The sequence below is a fragment of the Pararge aegeria genome, chromosome 2, assembly GCF_905163445.1.
Source record: "Pararge aegeria chromosome 2, ilParAegt1.1, whole genome shotgun sequence".
Lineage (NCBI taxonomy): Eukaryota > Metazoa > Arthropoda > Insecta > Lepidoptera > Nymphalidae > Pararge > Pararge aegeria.
This window is the reverse complement of record NC_053181.1, coordinates 10825124-10844590: the sequence shown is the minus strand read 5'-3', so window position 1 is coordinate 10844590 and position 19467 is coordinate 10825124. Positions and strand designations below refer to the sequence as shown.

The 19467-nt window shown below is 34.0% G+C and overlaps 1 protein-coding gene across 2 annotated transcripts in view; it reads left to right on the top strand.

Annotated features, from left to right (window-relative positions):
- Positions 1–534: 534 nt before the first annotated feature.
- LOC120629926 (potassium voltage-gated channel subfamily KQT member 1) overlaps positions 535–19467 on the top strand; it is a 54355-nt gene continuing 35422 nt past the window's right edge. For both annotated transcript variants that reach the window (XM_039899022.1, XM_039899014.1), the window contains exons 1-4: positions 535–658; positions 1348–1402; positions 13340–13513; positions 16148–16282. In XM_039899022.1, the coding sequence (XP_039754956.1) occupies positions 1353–1402; positions 13340–13513; positions 16148–16282 (359 nt within the window). In that variant the 5' untranslated portion in view covers positions 535–658; positions 1348–1352. The remainder of the gene's footprint in view (positions 659–1347; positions 1403–13339; positions 13514–16147; positions 16283–19467) is intronic.

Below are 19467 nucleotides of genomic sequence, written 5' to 3'. Positions count from 1 at the left end.
CGTATATTTTTGAAAACACATAATTCCATATGATCAGCTTCCTAGAATCTCTCCATATTCCTATTTCAAGAAATTCATTTTCCTACAGTGGCAGGCAGGACACAGTCTGCCAGGTTTTCCCATAATCTCCACGCTCGGCAATGGGTTGCTTATCGCAGTAGATGGTAGTAGTAGCACAGATAAAGCTGCTGCCCGTGTCCATTTTATTCCCGTAGTCGCCTTGGGAAGAGAAGCATATCAAATATTCTAGTATAAACTTATTCTTTGTTACGGGATCGAGAAGGAGCACGATGACCTGGATCGCAGGAGATGGCCAGCAATTAGAATTAGAGGTGTGCGGGCGGGCGAGGGCGGCTCACTGGGCGGGCGGCGGCGGCAAGGGCGCGCGGCGTCACTCGGCAGTCGGCGCTCGGAGCACGCGCCTCTCCGCGCCGTCAGCGTCACCCGCCGCCCGCCCGCGGCTATTATGCCGGCGCTCCGGGGCCGTCCAGCACGCGCCGCGCGCCCGCCCTCGCGCCGCGCTGCCTCGACCAAGACGTCTACGCGCACCGCTCGTAACCCGTAACGCACGCGATTACGCATTTTACGTCTACTCACCGGAATGTAAATATTTATGGATGTCAGTTTTCAGTTGTTTAGATTGGCTGTGAAATTCAAGGTATGTAAGTGATGCTTGACGTTTACCTTATTCACGACAATTTTATGTTAGTTAGTTATTATATTTATTAAAAAACTTGGCTGAAAAAGTTGTATAAAATAAATTATGTAAATTACAGCATGCCTTTTTGTCGCACTGTTTTGTCTTATTAAGTGGTGTAACTTCAGTTGATTGCGCATAAATTGCCTTTCTATTTGGATCGATAGTTTTCTATTAAAGTAGTGTTGGGTTCAACGGATTTTTCGCATTTAATGATACTATGATTAAATCAACTACGGCAACAGCGACCAGTGCGCCGTCGCGGCTATGCTTATTTTTAATAATACTTTTTATATTATTTTATACATCTATTGATAGTAAGTAAATATTATTATAGTTTACCAATGAAATTATGCAAAGCTTATGAGTAGTTTTTTACAATCTTTTATTAAATAATTGTTCTGGGTTAACAACTTACAGATTATTTATTTGCAAATAGGTACACATAGGTACTCATACAGGTACATTCTACAACAGATATACAAGTTAGGTTTATCTGGTAATCTGAAAGGAGATCTTTATGTACCAACAGTATTCATTTGAAAATTGTTTACTAACATAGACTTAGAACCAGCAGAATCGAACTTGAAAATGTTATTCTAAGTATGTCCTTTAACTTACACACCTATTGATTGGCATAAAATGTTTAGGTGAAATGAAATCAACAAGGCGTGTTCGGGTACATGAAGATGCTATACGTCATAGGTAATAATATATACAGTTCTTACCTATTTTTTGTTTTTATTTGAATACGTAGCATTTAAATAGAAGATTGATTTGTTCTACTTATTTTAAATAATTACAAATAAAACTAATTTCAACGTCTTGAACGTTTCTTTATTTGCTATCGTAGTTAGATGATAATACCAATACCTAGAACTTCCTTTTAATATTCTCCCGTTTGCCAGACAATTATATAGGTACCTGTTGAAATTATAGGTACCTTTTTATTCTTATAACTAGATGATTTCTGTATAAAACCTCAACTTTTTCTGGACACTTAAAACTTAACTTTAATCTTTCTTTTAACCTGAAAGAACATGACTTATTTTAACCACCGCTATGTGTATATAATTATGTTATAACTGATTTCTTTAGTAGGTACATACTAAATTACTACCACACGTAGACTAGGGTAAGGTAGCCTTATATTAGATAGCCGTCCGTGTAGGTGTAGGTGAGATATTTAGGAACAAAAACTCGTTGGTCTATTTGTGAGTATGATGGACTGCAGTTCACGAGGTACTGGATCCCCGGGTGGGTGCACTGAAATAGTATTGAGTTTTTCTATCAAGAAAATTTTAATATAAGCCCGGAGTTTGGAAATTGGCGGTGATTGGTCCTTTACCACGGAGATCACGTTGAGCGGTTGCTCCTGTTCCTGATCTCTTTCCGATCGTATCGTAGGTGCTCATCAGACCGTAACAGTGAGGGAATATTACCGTAGAGTGCATCTGTGTTTGTTCACAATCTTGTACACTGTTATATCTCTCAAGTAGTTGAAAAAATCACTCTGGAGATTAACCACCGTGGCTGAATTCGTCAGAGAAACTTTTTTTAGGATATTTAGTTGTGACCAGTATGTGTTATATTACAAACTTTTGTGACTCATATTTTCATTGGCACTGCTAGAAACAAAGCTTACTGTGTGTGTATAATATGAGATATTTGTTTACCACTCGTATTAGGTACTGAGGGTCAATATTTTAAATACCTATAAATTATAATATTAAAGATTCGTACGTGCGTTGTAACTCATAACGGCAACACTACTAAATTGAAATCAATATTATTGTATTAGATATTAATACCCGATATTTTGTCTTGATTACCTATTTCAAGCATGTATTAACACTTGCGTCTGTTATTAAAAATCCTAGTCTTTTGTATATTAAAAATTAGTCACACTCATTACTGATTATATACTGATATTAGCACTGAATTAATTTGACCCTGTTCTAAAAGTCCTAGAAATAGATAACATAGCGTAATGTTTGCAGTTGCACACACGTTAGACGATATTAACGATAATCGACACTGCGATAATGCTAGTTTTTTAACAAAACAATATTTAGGACGAAAAAGGGCGTCCGAGTAATTTTTGGCTGAGCAGTCAAAAAATCACGTTAAAAATTTTAAATCCTGTTCCCGTTATTGAATTAGTGTTGCGTTCCGTGTCTTTAACATTTAGCTAACTAATTTTTTTTCTAAAAAATATTGATTATACTACTTGGTATATCAACTTTTCAATCTAGCCGCTGGAAATGTAGAAGGCAACGGTCCCCATGGCAGATCTCCAACCCGGTGGTCAGATCAACTAAGAGAAACTGGTGCCCGTACCTTCTATAAGGCAATACAAATGGCCTATAATCCTTTGTTTGTTGAAAATTTTGTGCTGTGAGTAGTTACGAGAAATTTAAACCATAATTGAAGTTAAATTTCACTAACGATTTCAGTTGAAAGACCGAAAAATTCTACTTCATAATATAAAATATCGGAACTTTCAAAAATCACAAAAGGCATTTTTTTTTTTTGAGTTTGACTAATTAGGTATTTGGCCGTTGTATCACAGTGACGACTCTTTAACCGACTTACCAAAAAGGAGGAGGTTCTCAATTAATATATATTTTTTAAATGTTTATTACCTCAGAACCCTACACCTAAACCTACCATAGAAGCCATTTATAAACCGATTTAAAGAAATATTTTTTGCTTCAAACGATATACTTCTCATGGTCCTATTTTCATCAGATCCTGGAGAAATCAAGGGAACTCTTCAAATATGAGTAATAAATAATTTGAGTAATTTTTAAAGTAACAGAAGCATTTGCTATCGAAAAGCACCATTTTGTCTGATGATTAAGACCACGGTTGGCCACCGGAACTAAACAATAATAAGTATGGCACGGGTTGCGATTTGATGATATCATTCGTAAGCAGTGTATGCTCGTCACAATGCAGCTGATGTTGGTTAAGTTCCCGGAGAACTCCTCAACCATTAACGCCCCAAGTTAGGAAAAAAAGTATTTTGCAAAAGTTTATGAGCAATTGTCATTTGGCTTTTAAAACTTATATACTCGTAAATACAAAAGTAGCTATTAAAAAGCTTGAAAAGGAATTTTTTGACAAAAAATCTATAGAACATGAAATAAATATAGTTTTATAACAAAGTCTGTTTTTTTTATCAAAAATTTTTTTTGTGTCTGTTATTGAGTTTTAGCTGTCATGAGAGATATTATATGAATTACATAAAAGGCGTCACTCATATTGATATTTGTTACAGTAAGCCTAACTATTCTTAACTTACTTTGGGTCACGACAAGTGTACCCTAAAAACGTCTGAGTAAGAACTTCGGATGGGTTCGAAACTGGCGCGGGATTCACCTACGACATTCTTTAATTAACCGAGGAGACATCTGTGATCAATGATCGTTCCCTTACCAAATTAGATAAGCCATGGCAAAAGCTATTCCGCAATATTCCGCAAGCAGGAAGTTTGCTTAAAACGCTCTTATGTGTCGGACCCGGTATAAAGCTTTTGAGACGTCAAGTGAAACGAAAAGTGCTTCACCATATATGCCGCCCCAGATACCCCGGACAGAGTGAATAGAAAATCGTAATGATGGTCCGGCAGGATTCTGAAGGTATTTTTTATAGCGGTATGCCATATACAAGAGCCTTGTTAAATAATGATGAGCTACATCATCTATATGTAAGAAATGCAGTTTTCGTTTGTAAAATTGGATACGTAGTCGATGAATTGAGTTTTTGTCAACATACGAGTAGTTCAAATACTTTTTATACCTAAGCTTCCAGAAACGGGAAATAGTTAAATTCCGATAAAGCTACAGTTAAACGATACCAGGGCCATTTAGTTTTTTTTATTATTGGCCATAAGTTCCAGTATGAAACTTATTCCAGGATTTTTAGTCGCAATTTGGCAAAATAGAAACAGGAATTATAAAATTACTCATACATACTTTTAAAGCATTGGATGTAATTTAATAAATTAATCAAAAGACATCATACAAGAAGATAATTGTGGTAAAATAACAGGAACTCTGTATTCAACTTCAACGTGATCAAGACTAAAGCAGTGCATCATATTCCAACATTTCTCTTTTTTAAGGTACTCTTAAATCGATATAAGTCTTTCGATATTATTTAGGAGTTCTGTTATAAAATTATAACCATCCATAAGTGATGTTTTTAAGTTTTTTGAGTATCTTATATCTTTAGTCTCGGAGTCTCGGATATCTTTAGTATAGTGTTGGGTCACATTGGCTTCAACACGAACACACATGTCTATCGAGACGGAATTATAATAAAGATGGCTTGTCTCGCGCGTGTCCAGAATAATGCTTAATTGGCCTTGGTCCTAAGAACGTTCTCCTCGATGTCCTCGATCTCCTTGATTCTTCTCGATGATTTTTTCATAACGCTTGTTTTCAATGGCCGCAGTTTACATGCCTTTCCTTGGAAACAGCCCAGCCATCTCTCAGTATAGTCAGAAAAAATCCTGGACCGCCGTACCAAATTTACGAGGCAAAACAGGACAATATTATGCTTGTAGCCACTAGCCACCACCATGTTGTGTTCGTATCTTTCATTAATTAGCCGCCATACTTACATCAAGCTACATTATTTACCTGATTTAGCAACGAGCTGGCAATGGGACAAAGACTTTTAGTTCTGCACCTGATCTCTCTTCGGCCGCGTCGGAGCTGTAGTCCTATCGGACTATGAGAGTGAGGGAATAAAGAGTGCACCTGTGTTTGCACACTTTTCTCCCGCGGAAAATCTCCTTGAAAACAGACCACCGTGATCAACTTTAGAAATTATTTGATTTTCGCCAGTGAAACTATTGCACATAGTTTTATGTAAAGATTTCATGTATCGTGTTCAGTTTCACGATGTTCAAATACTTCAATAAAATACATGGCACTGGTAGCTGTTTTTTTTTAAATTCCTCGATACACGGTAGCCAAATTATATAACACATAGGTTTCTCCACTAAAAATTAATGACTGATTGATTGTTCAGGTGCCCGCAAAGACAGCAATTCAGTTATTTATCCCGGCTTGCAAACTTGAAAAGGTTATACAGCCATTTATCTGATGCCTCGGCCGTTATCTACTGGGGGGTGCTGCGGTCTGTTGTGATTTACCATTGGAACGCTGAGATGGAGGACAATTATCTGACTCGACTTAAAAATGCCCTAATATCTCGTAATTATGTAGACACATACTTTCATCTTCTCATGTGGTACATCATTTTAAGTGCCACATAGGTATACCTTGCGCTAACACTCAGGGGAAATCATAGTTAAGTTTTGTTGCCTATTATGATATTTGGAGTATCTATTACTGACTCGTAAGACTAGGTTGAACAATATGAATGTACCAAGTTTTGAAGTTTGTTTGTACTGTGTATTTACTTTATAGCTAACATTGTTTGTATGCATTATGTCGCTAGGTTGGAACTAAATAGAAAAGTTAGCTCGTTACGGATATAGTTACACCCGAGTGGCGCCTATGAAGATCGATTATATGGGTTAAGCTAAGTCATGTTCCTTCATCACGTCTTCACGTCTCTTAGTACCTACTTACTTTACTATTTTCCAACTCTACATATTTATCGTTTTATTTAATCACAAGTATATCAGGTTACACAATCAAATCCACTAAAAACCTTATAAGATATTACAATTCACTGGATATGTAAAGTGGGAAGAATGTTAATAAAAGTGTTGTAGAAATTATATACTATGTAATAATTATTAATGGGATTCATTTATTTAAAGTCTTGAACTATGTACAAAAAAATCAATTAAGTATTACTAAAAAATGCTGCATTTTGCTTTTCTAGTAGGAATAGTAGGGTTCGGATTAAAAGGGCTTACAAAGTACAATTTTGTACGTCGCGTCGGTATGTTATGTGGCCCCCTGAAAATTAAAATTATAATTTTTACCATTTAGAAACAAGAAATATTGTTAAATAAAATCTTCTGTAAGTGAAATAAGTGGGCAATACAAACGACTGAATGGATTTCAATGAAATTTGACACGCGGACTGTAAAAGATATTGGAATAATTCTCATAGGGAAAAAGAATATCCATGCGGACGAAGTTGTGGGCGGAAACTAGAGCAATGTTTATGTACGTGTTCACCATTATACAACCTCTATAAATTTCATAATAAATATGATAAACAAAAGAATATGATTAGCCAACATCTGTAGGCAATTTACATACACCATAAACAGTTTCCAAGGAACTCATTTACAAGCACGGCTACGGCTAAATTTCATATCACGGAAAATTAACTTGGAAACGTTATATATATTCATAGGAGCCCGAATAATTTAGAGTAAATGCCAAGAAATTCGTGTTTCCTAATTTTATAACTTGTTGTTGAGATCATAAACAAGTAGCTTGCACAAGAAAAAGAAAGCTAGATTTCAAGGAGATATTCCCATTTCATGTTGGTGGTGTATATGATGATCATGATTTTATTATTTAATTGTTAAAAACGGACTTCCTGAAAAGCCGTGATTTCTCAATTTGGTTTGTTTTCATAACTATCGTAAGTATTTTCAAATGTTTTCAGCCGGTAGGTATCTGTGCAGATATCTAATTTATATATATATATATATCACTTTTTTTACTCTTTATGTTTTTTATTCTTTCTTTATCCTTGAAGTTAAAAAGACAATAACTATATACTTTTATCAAACGTTATGAACCCAGCACAAATTTTCAAGAAAGGGTTAAATCGTTATATAATAGTTATGTTCGTTTGGTTAAAAAGTAGTTAGAATGTCAAGCTTTATATAAGCATGTGACTGTTTAATGGAGAAGATGAAGATATACATGTATGAAATATAAAATACAATATTTTTTTATAAATAATAAGTTACTTATGATGGTATTTTGTTGGTAGTTTATCACAAAAAATAATATTCATCCCCAAGTAGCTTAAAGTTATGTGTCGGCCAGTTAACGAGATTGCAACTTTGGAAAAGCTTTCAGTCGCAATGCCAATATTTTATTTTCAGTTGCCGAATAAAAAAGTCTCAATGGTGCCCAGCATTTGCCGCGAACTCTGAAAGTTTTATAGGTTGTGCGCCAAGCACACCTGTGCAAGAGAGAATTGTTACAAAGTGTAAAGTATAAGTTTAGTACAAGCTAACAAGAGCTCTTAGTAATGCATCAGAGGATACATTCTGATTTTTCTAGTTTTACCTCGAATTTTCGGCTTTTCGTTCTCCTACAATTGCTTGATGCATTAAACTTATATGCTTTCAAAGTGCTTGTGGGATAAGGATAGCACTATTAAATATAGATAACACTATAGGAACTTGTTTATAACAGAATTGGCACCATTATGTTTTCTATTGCCAATATGCCCAGGAGTTGTTATTAAACTTGGTTTTTCGTATGTATTTTCACGTTCGTTACTCTTGGACATACTTACTTGATTTGTTTTTAAATGAAATGTAAATAGCAGTTACATATAGGATTCGGAACTTACTCTCTTAATACTTTTACGAAACATATTCGACTACGGTCCGCCAGGACCTAAGTTCAATTTCAGGATCGAGCAACAATCGTTATGTGTAAACAAAAAACTCTCATTTACTGCCCAAAATAAGAAAAGTGCAAGTGTCCACGTCCATACTTACGAAAGCACGAAAAACTTGCGATCTCGCTTACTAATAGTGACATGTCCGGTGTATCTGATACTGATGATAAATATTTCAGACCATTAACTTGCAAAACTCGCATAAAAGCTTTAAATTCCTATCGTATCAGGGGCAAGGCAAGTGCCACCCAGTGCGACATAGGTTGACGATCAGTAGTTGTAAAAGTTGAAAAGTATAAAATACTTTTGATAGAAAAGGCGCAAATTCAAGGTATAATTTTTTTTATTAAGATTTAGGTTTGACTCTTAAAATTATTTTACTATTACATTATTCACATTAAAATTTCAATAAAACTCTCTCGAAACATATGAATCCGAAGTCAGTTACTGTAACGCAACAATCCTCTCTGTATCATTTCGTTAGAATAAGTCGTGTCATGTAAAAATAACACTGACAGCCAATTAGAGTAGGATGATTTATGTAAGATACTTACGACAAAACTCCGTTATATTAATGAATGAATATAAATTAGTTTTGTTATATTTACTGTGTTATTTTAACATGATACGATTTATACCTAATATAATCATGTAGTTTTGTTTACCTTACCTGCCCTACACTTAGTTATAAAGAGCATGATGTTTCTTTGGTGTACAATAAAAGTGTATTAATTCATTCATTCATTCATTCATTCATTCATTCATTCATTCATGATATTATGAATATTGCATGATGCATGAACAACAGTGCTAGATTTGATAAATAACGGAAACATCAATTATTGCAGATAACGATAAAATAAATTTGACAGTTGATTGCAATTTTTGCGCATCAACCTTCACGGAATACAACTTAAACGTATTTTATTCGCGGAAGGCATATAATATTGCTCTTTTTCTCGTAACGCGATTTAAAATATTCTATGATTTAAAAAAATCATGAGTATATTATGAGGGAAGCTTTTAATTACTTACTTATTTTTAAAAACAATTTTAAGTACCCTACAAAAAAAAGTTTCATGAAATATGTTCAACATACCTATTTTGTTTAGTGTTTACCTAATATTGAACTTAAAAACAATTTCCATGAAAATAATGTTTTTAAAGCAGTAACAGAGATCAACATCCCGTAAAGATTCATTTCCTTATTGACTGATTGGAGGTGATAAAACATTAGTGGGAAAGTATAAAAGAAATTTTATGAGCTATAATTGTAAACCATGTTTTATGGGATGTCATAAAATAAAACCTAATAATGGATCATGGATGAACAGTTACCACAAATATATAGTCGCAAGGACTACTTATTTGTGGTTACAGCACTAACAAGGTGTCACAGTAATGGGAAAAAATTCAATCTTATCCGTTCTGGTCACACTAGGTCTAACTAATTCCTACTCCTCCCTGCCAGGGATATTTTTTATTAATCAGAGTACTAATAATTATATTAAATTTTACCAAAACAAAATAATAGCTGTTACAACTTTAAATAATGTTAATTAATATTTATTAAAGCATAAATTAAACCAAAAAGTTTGTTGTACCTACATACATGATCGGCCAATATTTTATTGGAATATGATTGTCTATTAAAAAATGTAGATTCGACTAAATATTCTGTTTGGTCAATGAACTTTGCCAGTCCTGCAGGGCTACTACAGGCAGGAAGCAAAACTTATATCCCCCAGTTATATCCCCTGACAAGGGATATAATTAAAGTGTACACCTGCTAAAGCACGGGAGCAGGGAAAAGCTGATGTTTAACCCCGTTTATTTTTACACATATATTACTGAGATATTATTTCCACTTGTGCGCCAGTGCTTTGAGAGTTGAAAAAGCTGTGGGAGAAGATAATTTTTTATGCTTTCCCCGGGGAGAAAATTGTCGCCTGCCCATGCTAGCCGTGCTGAAGGGGGACAAATTAACGAACAGCAATATGAAAAAATCGTAAAGAAAAAGATGAGAGAGAGGCTGTTCCGACTGTTCTCATTTTGAATTACTTTACTAACCACGGTAAAGTTAGGTCTAGTTTTACACCCGCAGTTTAGATAGAAAACCAATTTTCCGAACACGAAAAATATAAATATAGCCTGGCATTGGCTTAAGTTATTAATTTCGTGATGTGCGCTAAGAATGCTTAGAACAAGAACAAGGGTCGACTATAGTAGCTATATTTTATTTAAATAGTTTATTTGCTGAACTGATCAGGTACAACTTTCAAGGTAAAAGTTGGTGTCCCCATTGGGATTACTTTGGGTCATGTTATATACAGTACTCTATTTCTTTACTTTGAAAATATGGTAACTTAAATTTCCATAAAAGCTTAAAGTAATTTTTCTAAAAGAAAATTGACTGCGGACTTAACCGCTTGTCCGGAAAGGGCGGAACGCTACAAAATTATAAGGTACGTAATCAACCCATCCACGATGGAAGAGCGTAATAGGTAATGCTTCCAACCCTTCTTTATAAATGGAAAAGCCTTTGGTCGCTATAAGATTGTGCCCACCTAATTGCTTTTTATATTAAACAAGAGATTTAAACATTTTTCGATTGATAAAACATTTTCTTTGGAAATTGATATGTTATTGAGCCAAGCAATATTTTAAAATAAATTTTGACTGTTTTTTGAATTTATGGGATATGAAAATTTAAATACAATGGAATTAACATTCTAAAAAACGAAGAAACAAAAAATAAACATTAAAACAGGCAAGTTTCCCAACGGTTGGATATAAAACCGCCTCGCTAAATGACAAACAAGGCTCGCAACATTACAGTTCACACATAAATATTTTTACAGTGCTGTGTAGGTACACACTTGTTTAACTATGTTTATTATAGTGTCACGTATACAAGTATGCGGAAATGTATATGATCATACTACTTTATGCAAAGTATTATAGTACGTAATGTACATAGATATAAAGAACAAATATTAAACTTTATTATTTGTATTTAAGTGTATATCAAATACTACACTAAACTAATTACCTACTATAGAAGCCATGGTCGCATGGAATGGTGCCAAGAATTCTGGCTTCATTAAATTTAGGTATAATATAAAAACTGACAGCAAGATGCACCCACTCAATCACAACCGCATGTCTTTTAACAGTATTTTCCGGAGCGGGGTTTACCTTACTAGCACCTTTTCTACATTGTCCACCAGTCTGCGAGTTATATTCCGTTCCCATTGTCACTTCAGCTTTACAACTCTTTGGGCGTAGGGAAACTAGCTCTATCGCCTTATTTCTAATATGATCACGAAGAGATAATTTCCATTGCTTGATTATGATGGTGACATGTTATATTTACCTATTCATACCTTCTTACTGTAAGTATATCTTTTACTATTTGATACTGATTTTTTGGGTAAAGAACTTTTTTACAAATTCAAAGTTGCTGTAGCACTTATATTTGACTGAAGAACAGGCGGTTCATTTGTAAAAAGAAAACTCTAACAGTGCATAGTCGTTGTCGACGCAAATTCGGTAGGCAAATTGCGCCGCTGGTTGACCTGACTCTATTATGCACGGTTGTAAGTGTTTTCGTGAACTACAAAGAGAATAAACAAATTCTTTTAATTAAAACATGTCACCTGGATCCTTAGCTAGGTAACATTATTTCACATCGGGGGATTCATTCATTTTCAATTTATGTTTGAAAATAGAATTAGGAAGGTGCACTAATCTCTTGCTTTTGCTACTTTACTCTTCCTTTGCTTAATTTATCCTGGATTCTTTTTTTAGGATTTCGTATTCTTATCTAGTCGCGGTGTCAAATAAGGTAGTAAGTTTTTATTACATTCTGTGATACGAGTAAGTACCCACCCATAAATCGATTTACCCGTGGAAAAGCATCATCATCATCATCATCCTCCCACAATGTGAAGGGTTTGTGAAGAAGCATATCCTACCGAAATTATGAATGACTTCACGTCTGATTCGATTTATAAGTGGGAACCTACTCGTACCGCTAGGCACAATATATATATATAAATATACAACGTGTAAATGGAAACCGAAAAAATACTTCAGAGGCTTAAGAGATACGTTATTAACTCGCTCTGAGACGTATGTCTGAAACTGAAACGCTAATAGTTTGTGAGGAAACCATTGCCATAGTTTTTACTGAAAGAAATCAGATACAGCCTTAACCTGGCATGCAAAAGTAAAATCATGTGACTCCTGTCAATTTATTAGGTAAGCGTCTCGTAGCATAGGTACCATGCAATTAATGGTTTATATTTTTACAGGATGATTCCTTATGAAATATACTTATGCACCCTTCAACAGTATTTTGTAATTCCGTTACACGTTGTATATATATATATCTATTTCTTTCACTTACTGCAAGAAATAGCCTTTTGGAGCCAATAAGTATCAAGTCAATATTAATTACTTATCATCCAAGATTTTAGGATATAGGTGCGCATCCCAACAATTCAACCTGATTCGCATCCAAGGTCAATCTTATTAACATAAATTATATATAAAAAATTGTGCGCCTATTCTAATTATAATTTATTGAAAAATTATAACATAGGTTGGTACTCGGCCATAAAGGGGTAGCGTATTGAACCAATTACATGGAGCACTGTAAGTGTCTGTGTGAACTATCGCTTATCGTAACTTTTACTTTAGATACTGTCAGCTGCGCAAGGTCAATTTTAAGTGCTGGAGCAATTGAAAATTTTACATTTTCAAATTTCACAAAATTTACTAGCAGCAGTCTTCAGTTGTGAGTCGCTATTCAGACGCAAAGTTGAAGCGGTCGATAATGACTGCCTTAAGCTGCCCTTGTATGCCCTAAGATTAAGATATTAAAAATTGTATTATATTATAAAATCAGAGCTATGCTGATTACCGCATGTTGTGGAGATTATACGGTATCTGTTCGGCACGAGCTTTAACGCCAGTTCCTTTCCCGATAAAAATAGCATCTAGCTCATAGGTCCATACAAAAACATTAGGTAAGTTTGGTGTGATTGGTTGCAGTGAGTGTAAGCGTGGCGGCGATCGGCTGGCGACGCCTCGGATGTCGCTGCTGGGAAAGCCGCTCAGCTACCGCGCTACGCGACGCGACGCGCGATATCGACGCCTTCAATCAAAATTCTATAATTTCCTTGAACGGCCAAGGGGTGTAAAGGCCGTCCTATATCATATGATTGTGTGAGTCTTAATATCTACTTATTTTAAGGCGTCTCGTTGTAATTGACAAACAGATGTATGATCAAACAATGCGATCTAGTCGCGCGTTAAGATTGATTGTGCTGGTAAAAAACGTTTCCTTATTATTGAAAATGCAAATTGATTGCGCGATGCCATTGCACCGACGCGAACGGCACATCTTCAATAATAGTTGGTAATATTATCTCATAAATGGTATTATAAAAGAAGACGTGAGCCAAGTAAATGTATAAAAGTTTTCATACTTTTTACATTTTTATAATCATAAAAAGAATATCTTTTTTACATTTATAGTAACGGAATAGGTACACAAAAAATTTAATTTAAATTGAAGGATTAATCGCATGATCGCATGATTGAAATAAAACATGTTCTGCGATCGCACGTTTTTTCCGAGCTTCTGTTAGGACGCAATTAAGAGATATATATGTCTGAACACAAGTTTCTACATCACGCGTCGCATCGTGTCGTTTTATAGTACGATCGCTAGACAATTAGGACCATCTTAACGTTGGTTTTTTGCAGTATTTCCCTTTTGTTTTGGTCGTCCGTAAGTAACATAATATTTTTGATCATTAAATTTTACTATCGAAAAACATATCAAGAAACTGGCCAAAGTATCATAATTGAAATGAAACAATGGAACATCTAGAGAAATAATTGAGTCCCATTTTGTAAAGTGACGTCATTTAGAGCTCAGAAGAAAAGGAACTTTACTGTTCTATTGAAGATTAATTTTGTCCGATGACGTCATATTGCATAGAACACATGGAAGTTCATTGCAATAAAAAGTTTAAATATACAAATATTGAATTGATTTGAAAGTTGGACTAAGATAACAGTTTGTCTAAACCGTACCTTTTATATACAAACAAATTTATATCTATCGAGCTTTCAAATCGATTCTATACCTATTTCTATATTAAAACTTTTTATATCTCTTTTAGACAAATATTTTTAAACAATTGCTGAGATAAAATGCTTTACTGTTCATAAAATACATTAGTGACAGATTCGAGGACTGCTATGACCGTGATAGATTTATATTTATATCGTGCGTATCCAGTGTCTGTAATACTTATGATAACAACTAAACATATACTATAGACTACTATATATATATATATGCAATATATTGTGGCAACTGGCAAGGTCGGAAGTCATCATCACGGTTTAATATTTGAATAGTTTACATGAAATTACATAATATTAAATTAAAATAGATATTTCCAGTTGTGTCGCAATGCTAAAAATCTTTTTTGCAGCGTGTTAAAATAAATATAATAAAAAATAAATTTCTTGTGGTATGTAGTTAGTTGTGTTTATTTTAATTGTTGGTATTATTTAAAAAAATCTTTTCATTATATTATATAACGAAGATTGTTTACGTCAAAAGAAGTAGGTGAATATAACACAATGAAGGATTTTTTAAACGAATGTTAAATATAAAACCGGCGGGATATAAATTATATCCCTGGCTAAAGCGGCTAAAGTCTTTGCTGTTTCATGCAGGGTCCTGCTGCGTACTTGCGATCTATGTACACCAATCATAGGTAATACACTAATACCTACTACCCGACCTAACCTTCTACCTGCCAACCGTGATTCCCAAAGAGATACGAGCTAAATGCGACTTGTTCTGAAAACTTGACGAATACTATGAATCTTTTAAAAAAATTAATAAATCCTAAAATTACACACAGTACAACAAAATATTTTAAGAAAATGTAAATATAAATTAACGGTTATATTTACATTTTATTAAAAATCATCTCGAACATAACTCAAAGTATAATATAAAGTATAATAGTGGGTCGCAATAGCGAAGAAACTTTTCTCATATAAAAGAAGAAACGAGATCAACTACCTTACACGGACAGTTTTCATTTTAGTTTATCTGTTCAGAACAAGAAATAAATGCAAAATTTGTTACTGCTGGAACAAATTTTGTTAACTTTAACTATTTGAATTTTGAGTTACGCGCAATTCTTTTACTTTGAATACGTACGGTATAGGAACACATATATTTTGAAGACGGTTCAAGATAAACTTCATATTCCTAAGCAGGTATATCATATTATGTGTTAAATAGTAGATACAACATGTATCTTAAGCAATCTTAAACAAATATTCGGACTGTTTATACTATGACAGAAAATGTAAACAAATTTACATTGCATTTCATTGAAAATTAGATTTCAAATAATCTAAATAAGATACCAATTCAAATTATCTACATTTTATTTAATGCAATCGACTTTTTTACTATTTTTATAAGGAATAAAAAAATCAACACGTTTGCAGTTACGTAATATTAATGGAATCAAAAAAATGTAATACATAGGTAAATACATTTTCAACTGTGAATAATGTTTTCCGTCCAACAAAATTTAAACTTCTTGAAATAGGCTAAGCACGCGGCGACAACGTGCATACACCGTAAATCCACCGAGTTTAAATCTTGGTGTGTTGAATTTAAAATTCATATTTGTCATTAAACTATGCATTAAGCGGCGACTAAAAGGATCCGCTTGGCGTACTGCACAATTTTTTCCATCTAAACGCAACGGAACGTTAAAACATGTTGCGTTTGTTTTTACTTGTTTTCTCCAACAGGTTCCTGATGGTGTTCATGTGTTTGTCGCTATCGGTATTCTCAACAATAGAAGAATACGAGGCAAAGGCTGGAATAATTTTGTTCTACATGGAGACGGTAGTTGTCGTCTGGTTCGCAATAGAATTTGTTTTAAGGTAGGTGCTAAAAGTAATATATGATTAATATGAATTAGTTAAAATAGTGTTAGTGTGTGATACTATAACTTCTAGTTTATAATATTCGCCCGTTTACCAGCTACATTGTTACCTCCTACCAATGTTATAAATGCAAAAATTTCTGCGTAAAAGATTTCGATCTATGTTTGGCATTATTTTACTTAGCTTTTGAATTTATACTTCTAAGTATAGATTTCAAAGAGAGTTACATTGATTCTAAAGGTACCTAAAAATATTATAAAGATGAAAAAAAATTTTGTTTCTTCGCATTTAAGTAATTATTTATTTCGCCTTTATCTTATTGTATCAGAAAATTATTCCTTACAAAATAAAACCATAAATAAACTAAAAAAATCACTTTTATCCGTTTCTTTGTTAAAGAAGTAGTAACCAATAAACATACTTTCGCATTAATATAACATTAGTAGGAATTATGGTTGCATTGAACAATGCAAGTAAAAATGCTTTGTCATTGTAGATATCAGACCACCACTTCAATCCGATCAATAAAAATATGGTTATGTGTACAAGTACCTATTGAACTCGAGCCTCAACTTGTGAATGATATTATGTCTTATTAGGTATTAAATAACATAACCTTTGGTGTATTTTCAGTAAAAAATCACTCGTATCTAAATCATACTCGTAAAAAAACTTCGCTGCCTCTTATTTTTCTCTTGTGATTCAACGATAGCATAACCCAAAACCAAATTTTATCTGTCTGTCTTTTCCTTTTTTAGACAAAAGTTTTCACAAGCTATAGAATTATAAAAGAAGTGCTTTTTTAATACATTTTTATTTCGGAAAACCGCACCTTAGCGGAATTGGAAGATTACATTTTGAAAGTCCTTTGTTTTTTTTAATAATTAATATATATTTCCAAATACAACCCGTACTTAAATGAAATCACCGTGCGGATGAATTAGCTGAAAACCGGTAGAATTTAATAAAAGACATAAATATTTGTAAAGTATTCCAAAATAAAGTCCTAAAGAGAATTATCGAGAAACTATGATTGGAACGTGCTGTAATAGAAGTTATATTTTAAAGCGAAATGTATTATCTTTCGCTATATCCCTATTCAGTAGATAATCTTTACAAATTACCCTATGCAGAGCTTTTTAATAATGATTAATGATACACGTACAGGCAACCACCGGCTTCCAACGTAGAGCTTTTGCGAGTCAAGTAATTTATAACGTAGGTACCTACTGCAAATAAATTACATGGTAATATTACAAAAGCATTCTTCGTTTCATTAATAACTAGCTGATACCGGCAACTTCGTTCACGTGGTTTCCTGAGATTCTGTGGCACTGCGATTATTAATTAGCCGGGCAATTTCTATTCTGAATTTTATCAAGATAAATACTATGTATGATCAACGTACAGAATATCCTCTTGATTTTACATAAGGGTTGATTTTCCAACAAGTTGAGAGTTAGTTTTTAACTAAAATGCCAAAAGTTACAGGAGCGGCAGATAATTTTTCATCTAACATTTTCTTCTTTTATTTTTTGATGTTATCTCTTTAATGTTATAAATGCAAAAGTGTCTTTGTTTGTCTTTCTTCACGCCCTAACTGTGCAACCAATCAACTTGATTTTTGATTTAGAGTTCGTTAAAGTATGAGGATTAACAAAGGCTACTTTTATCAAAGCAATACAAACTGTTCCCACGGGATTTGTAAAAAACGTAATAAATGCTGGCGAATAATGCGGTCAGCAGTTAGTAATTGCATAATTTCAAAAATCACCTACTTATTTAGACACTGTTCTGTTTATGGAGATTATATGCATATTATTTACGTATTTTTGTCCTAGCATAAATTTAGAAATGAGCATAAAGGCATTTTATTTCTACATACTTAGTTTCATATCTTGTACCTTTCACCTTATACCTTTTAAGATATTCGGTATATTTCTGGCACTTATGTAAAACCATTACATCAAATCTTTATGGAAATAATACACTTGACTGGACGGTATACTAGCCACCGCGTCCATAATTATGTAACGCTATGCTAGATCGTTGAAGATAATAATTATGTTGTGTATTTATTCCTGGCGTACCTATTATATATTCACGTGCACTAGGGACAGTTTGTAAGCAAACTTAACAAAAGTTTGTTTAGTAGCGAGAACTAGGTTAAACATGTGGTGTTGAATACAATTCACGTAAAATGCTACTCTCGCTAACTATGGGCCTCATAAGAAGAGGCTCAGAGTCACTCAGCGGGCAATGGAAATAGTGTGTTAGGTGTATCTCTACGTGATCAAATCAGAAATTAGGAGACCCGTAGAACAACCAGACTTACCGACATAGCTTAATGAGTCGTGAAGCTGAAGAGGCAATGAGCGGGGCACAATGTTCGACAAACCGATGGACGTTCGGGTCTCAACTATGTTAGAATGACGAGCCAGCACCGGTAAACGCAGCGTTGCCCCCAACGATGTTAACAGACATCAAACGTGTCGCTGGAAGCCGTGGGAAACAAGCAGCCCACGAACGTGGATTTTAGAACGCCCTACAAAAGACCTATGTCCAGCAGTGGACCTCATTCGGTTGAAGTGATGATGGTGACGATGAAAATGCTACTTACAAGAAGTGGTATCTTAATTAGCCGTGATAACTCAACTGTATGAATAGTTGAGGGATTACTGTTCTCTATTTGGTTACTTTTATGTAGTTGATGTCTAATTAATTCATTCTTACGTATTTGATAGTTTACCAGTTTGTACTGGGTTCGGTTGGAAATATACGTATATTACTTATATGAAGTACCGGACTCCCCACAAATGTCTTGTTTTAGTCTTCTTCTTGTCGTTATTCTTATCAGTTCCAGAAGAAGAAGAAGAAACACTTTATTGCGCGTATAATATACAGGAAAACAGTAAGGAGTATACAGTAAACAATGTAGACATGAAAAGGCGGCCTTATTGCTGCAAGCAATCTCTTACAGGCAACCTTTGTAGACAGGACTTACAACAAGAGAACGGGATAGTGCCAAGAGTGTTGATATATATACATAAACACGATAAATATATAGGTACACATAAGAATCAGTAATAAAGCGAAAACCCTTAAATAAGAGAGAGATAATTGACTATTAAGAATATAACAAAAGAAGCACAGTAGACCCAGTTAATTTTTCTACCATTTTT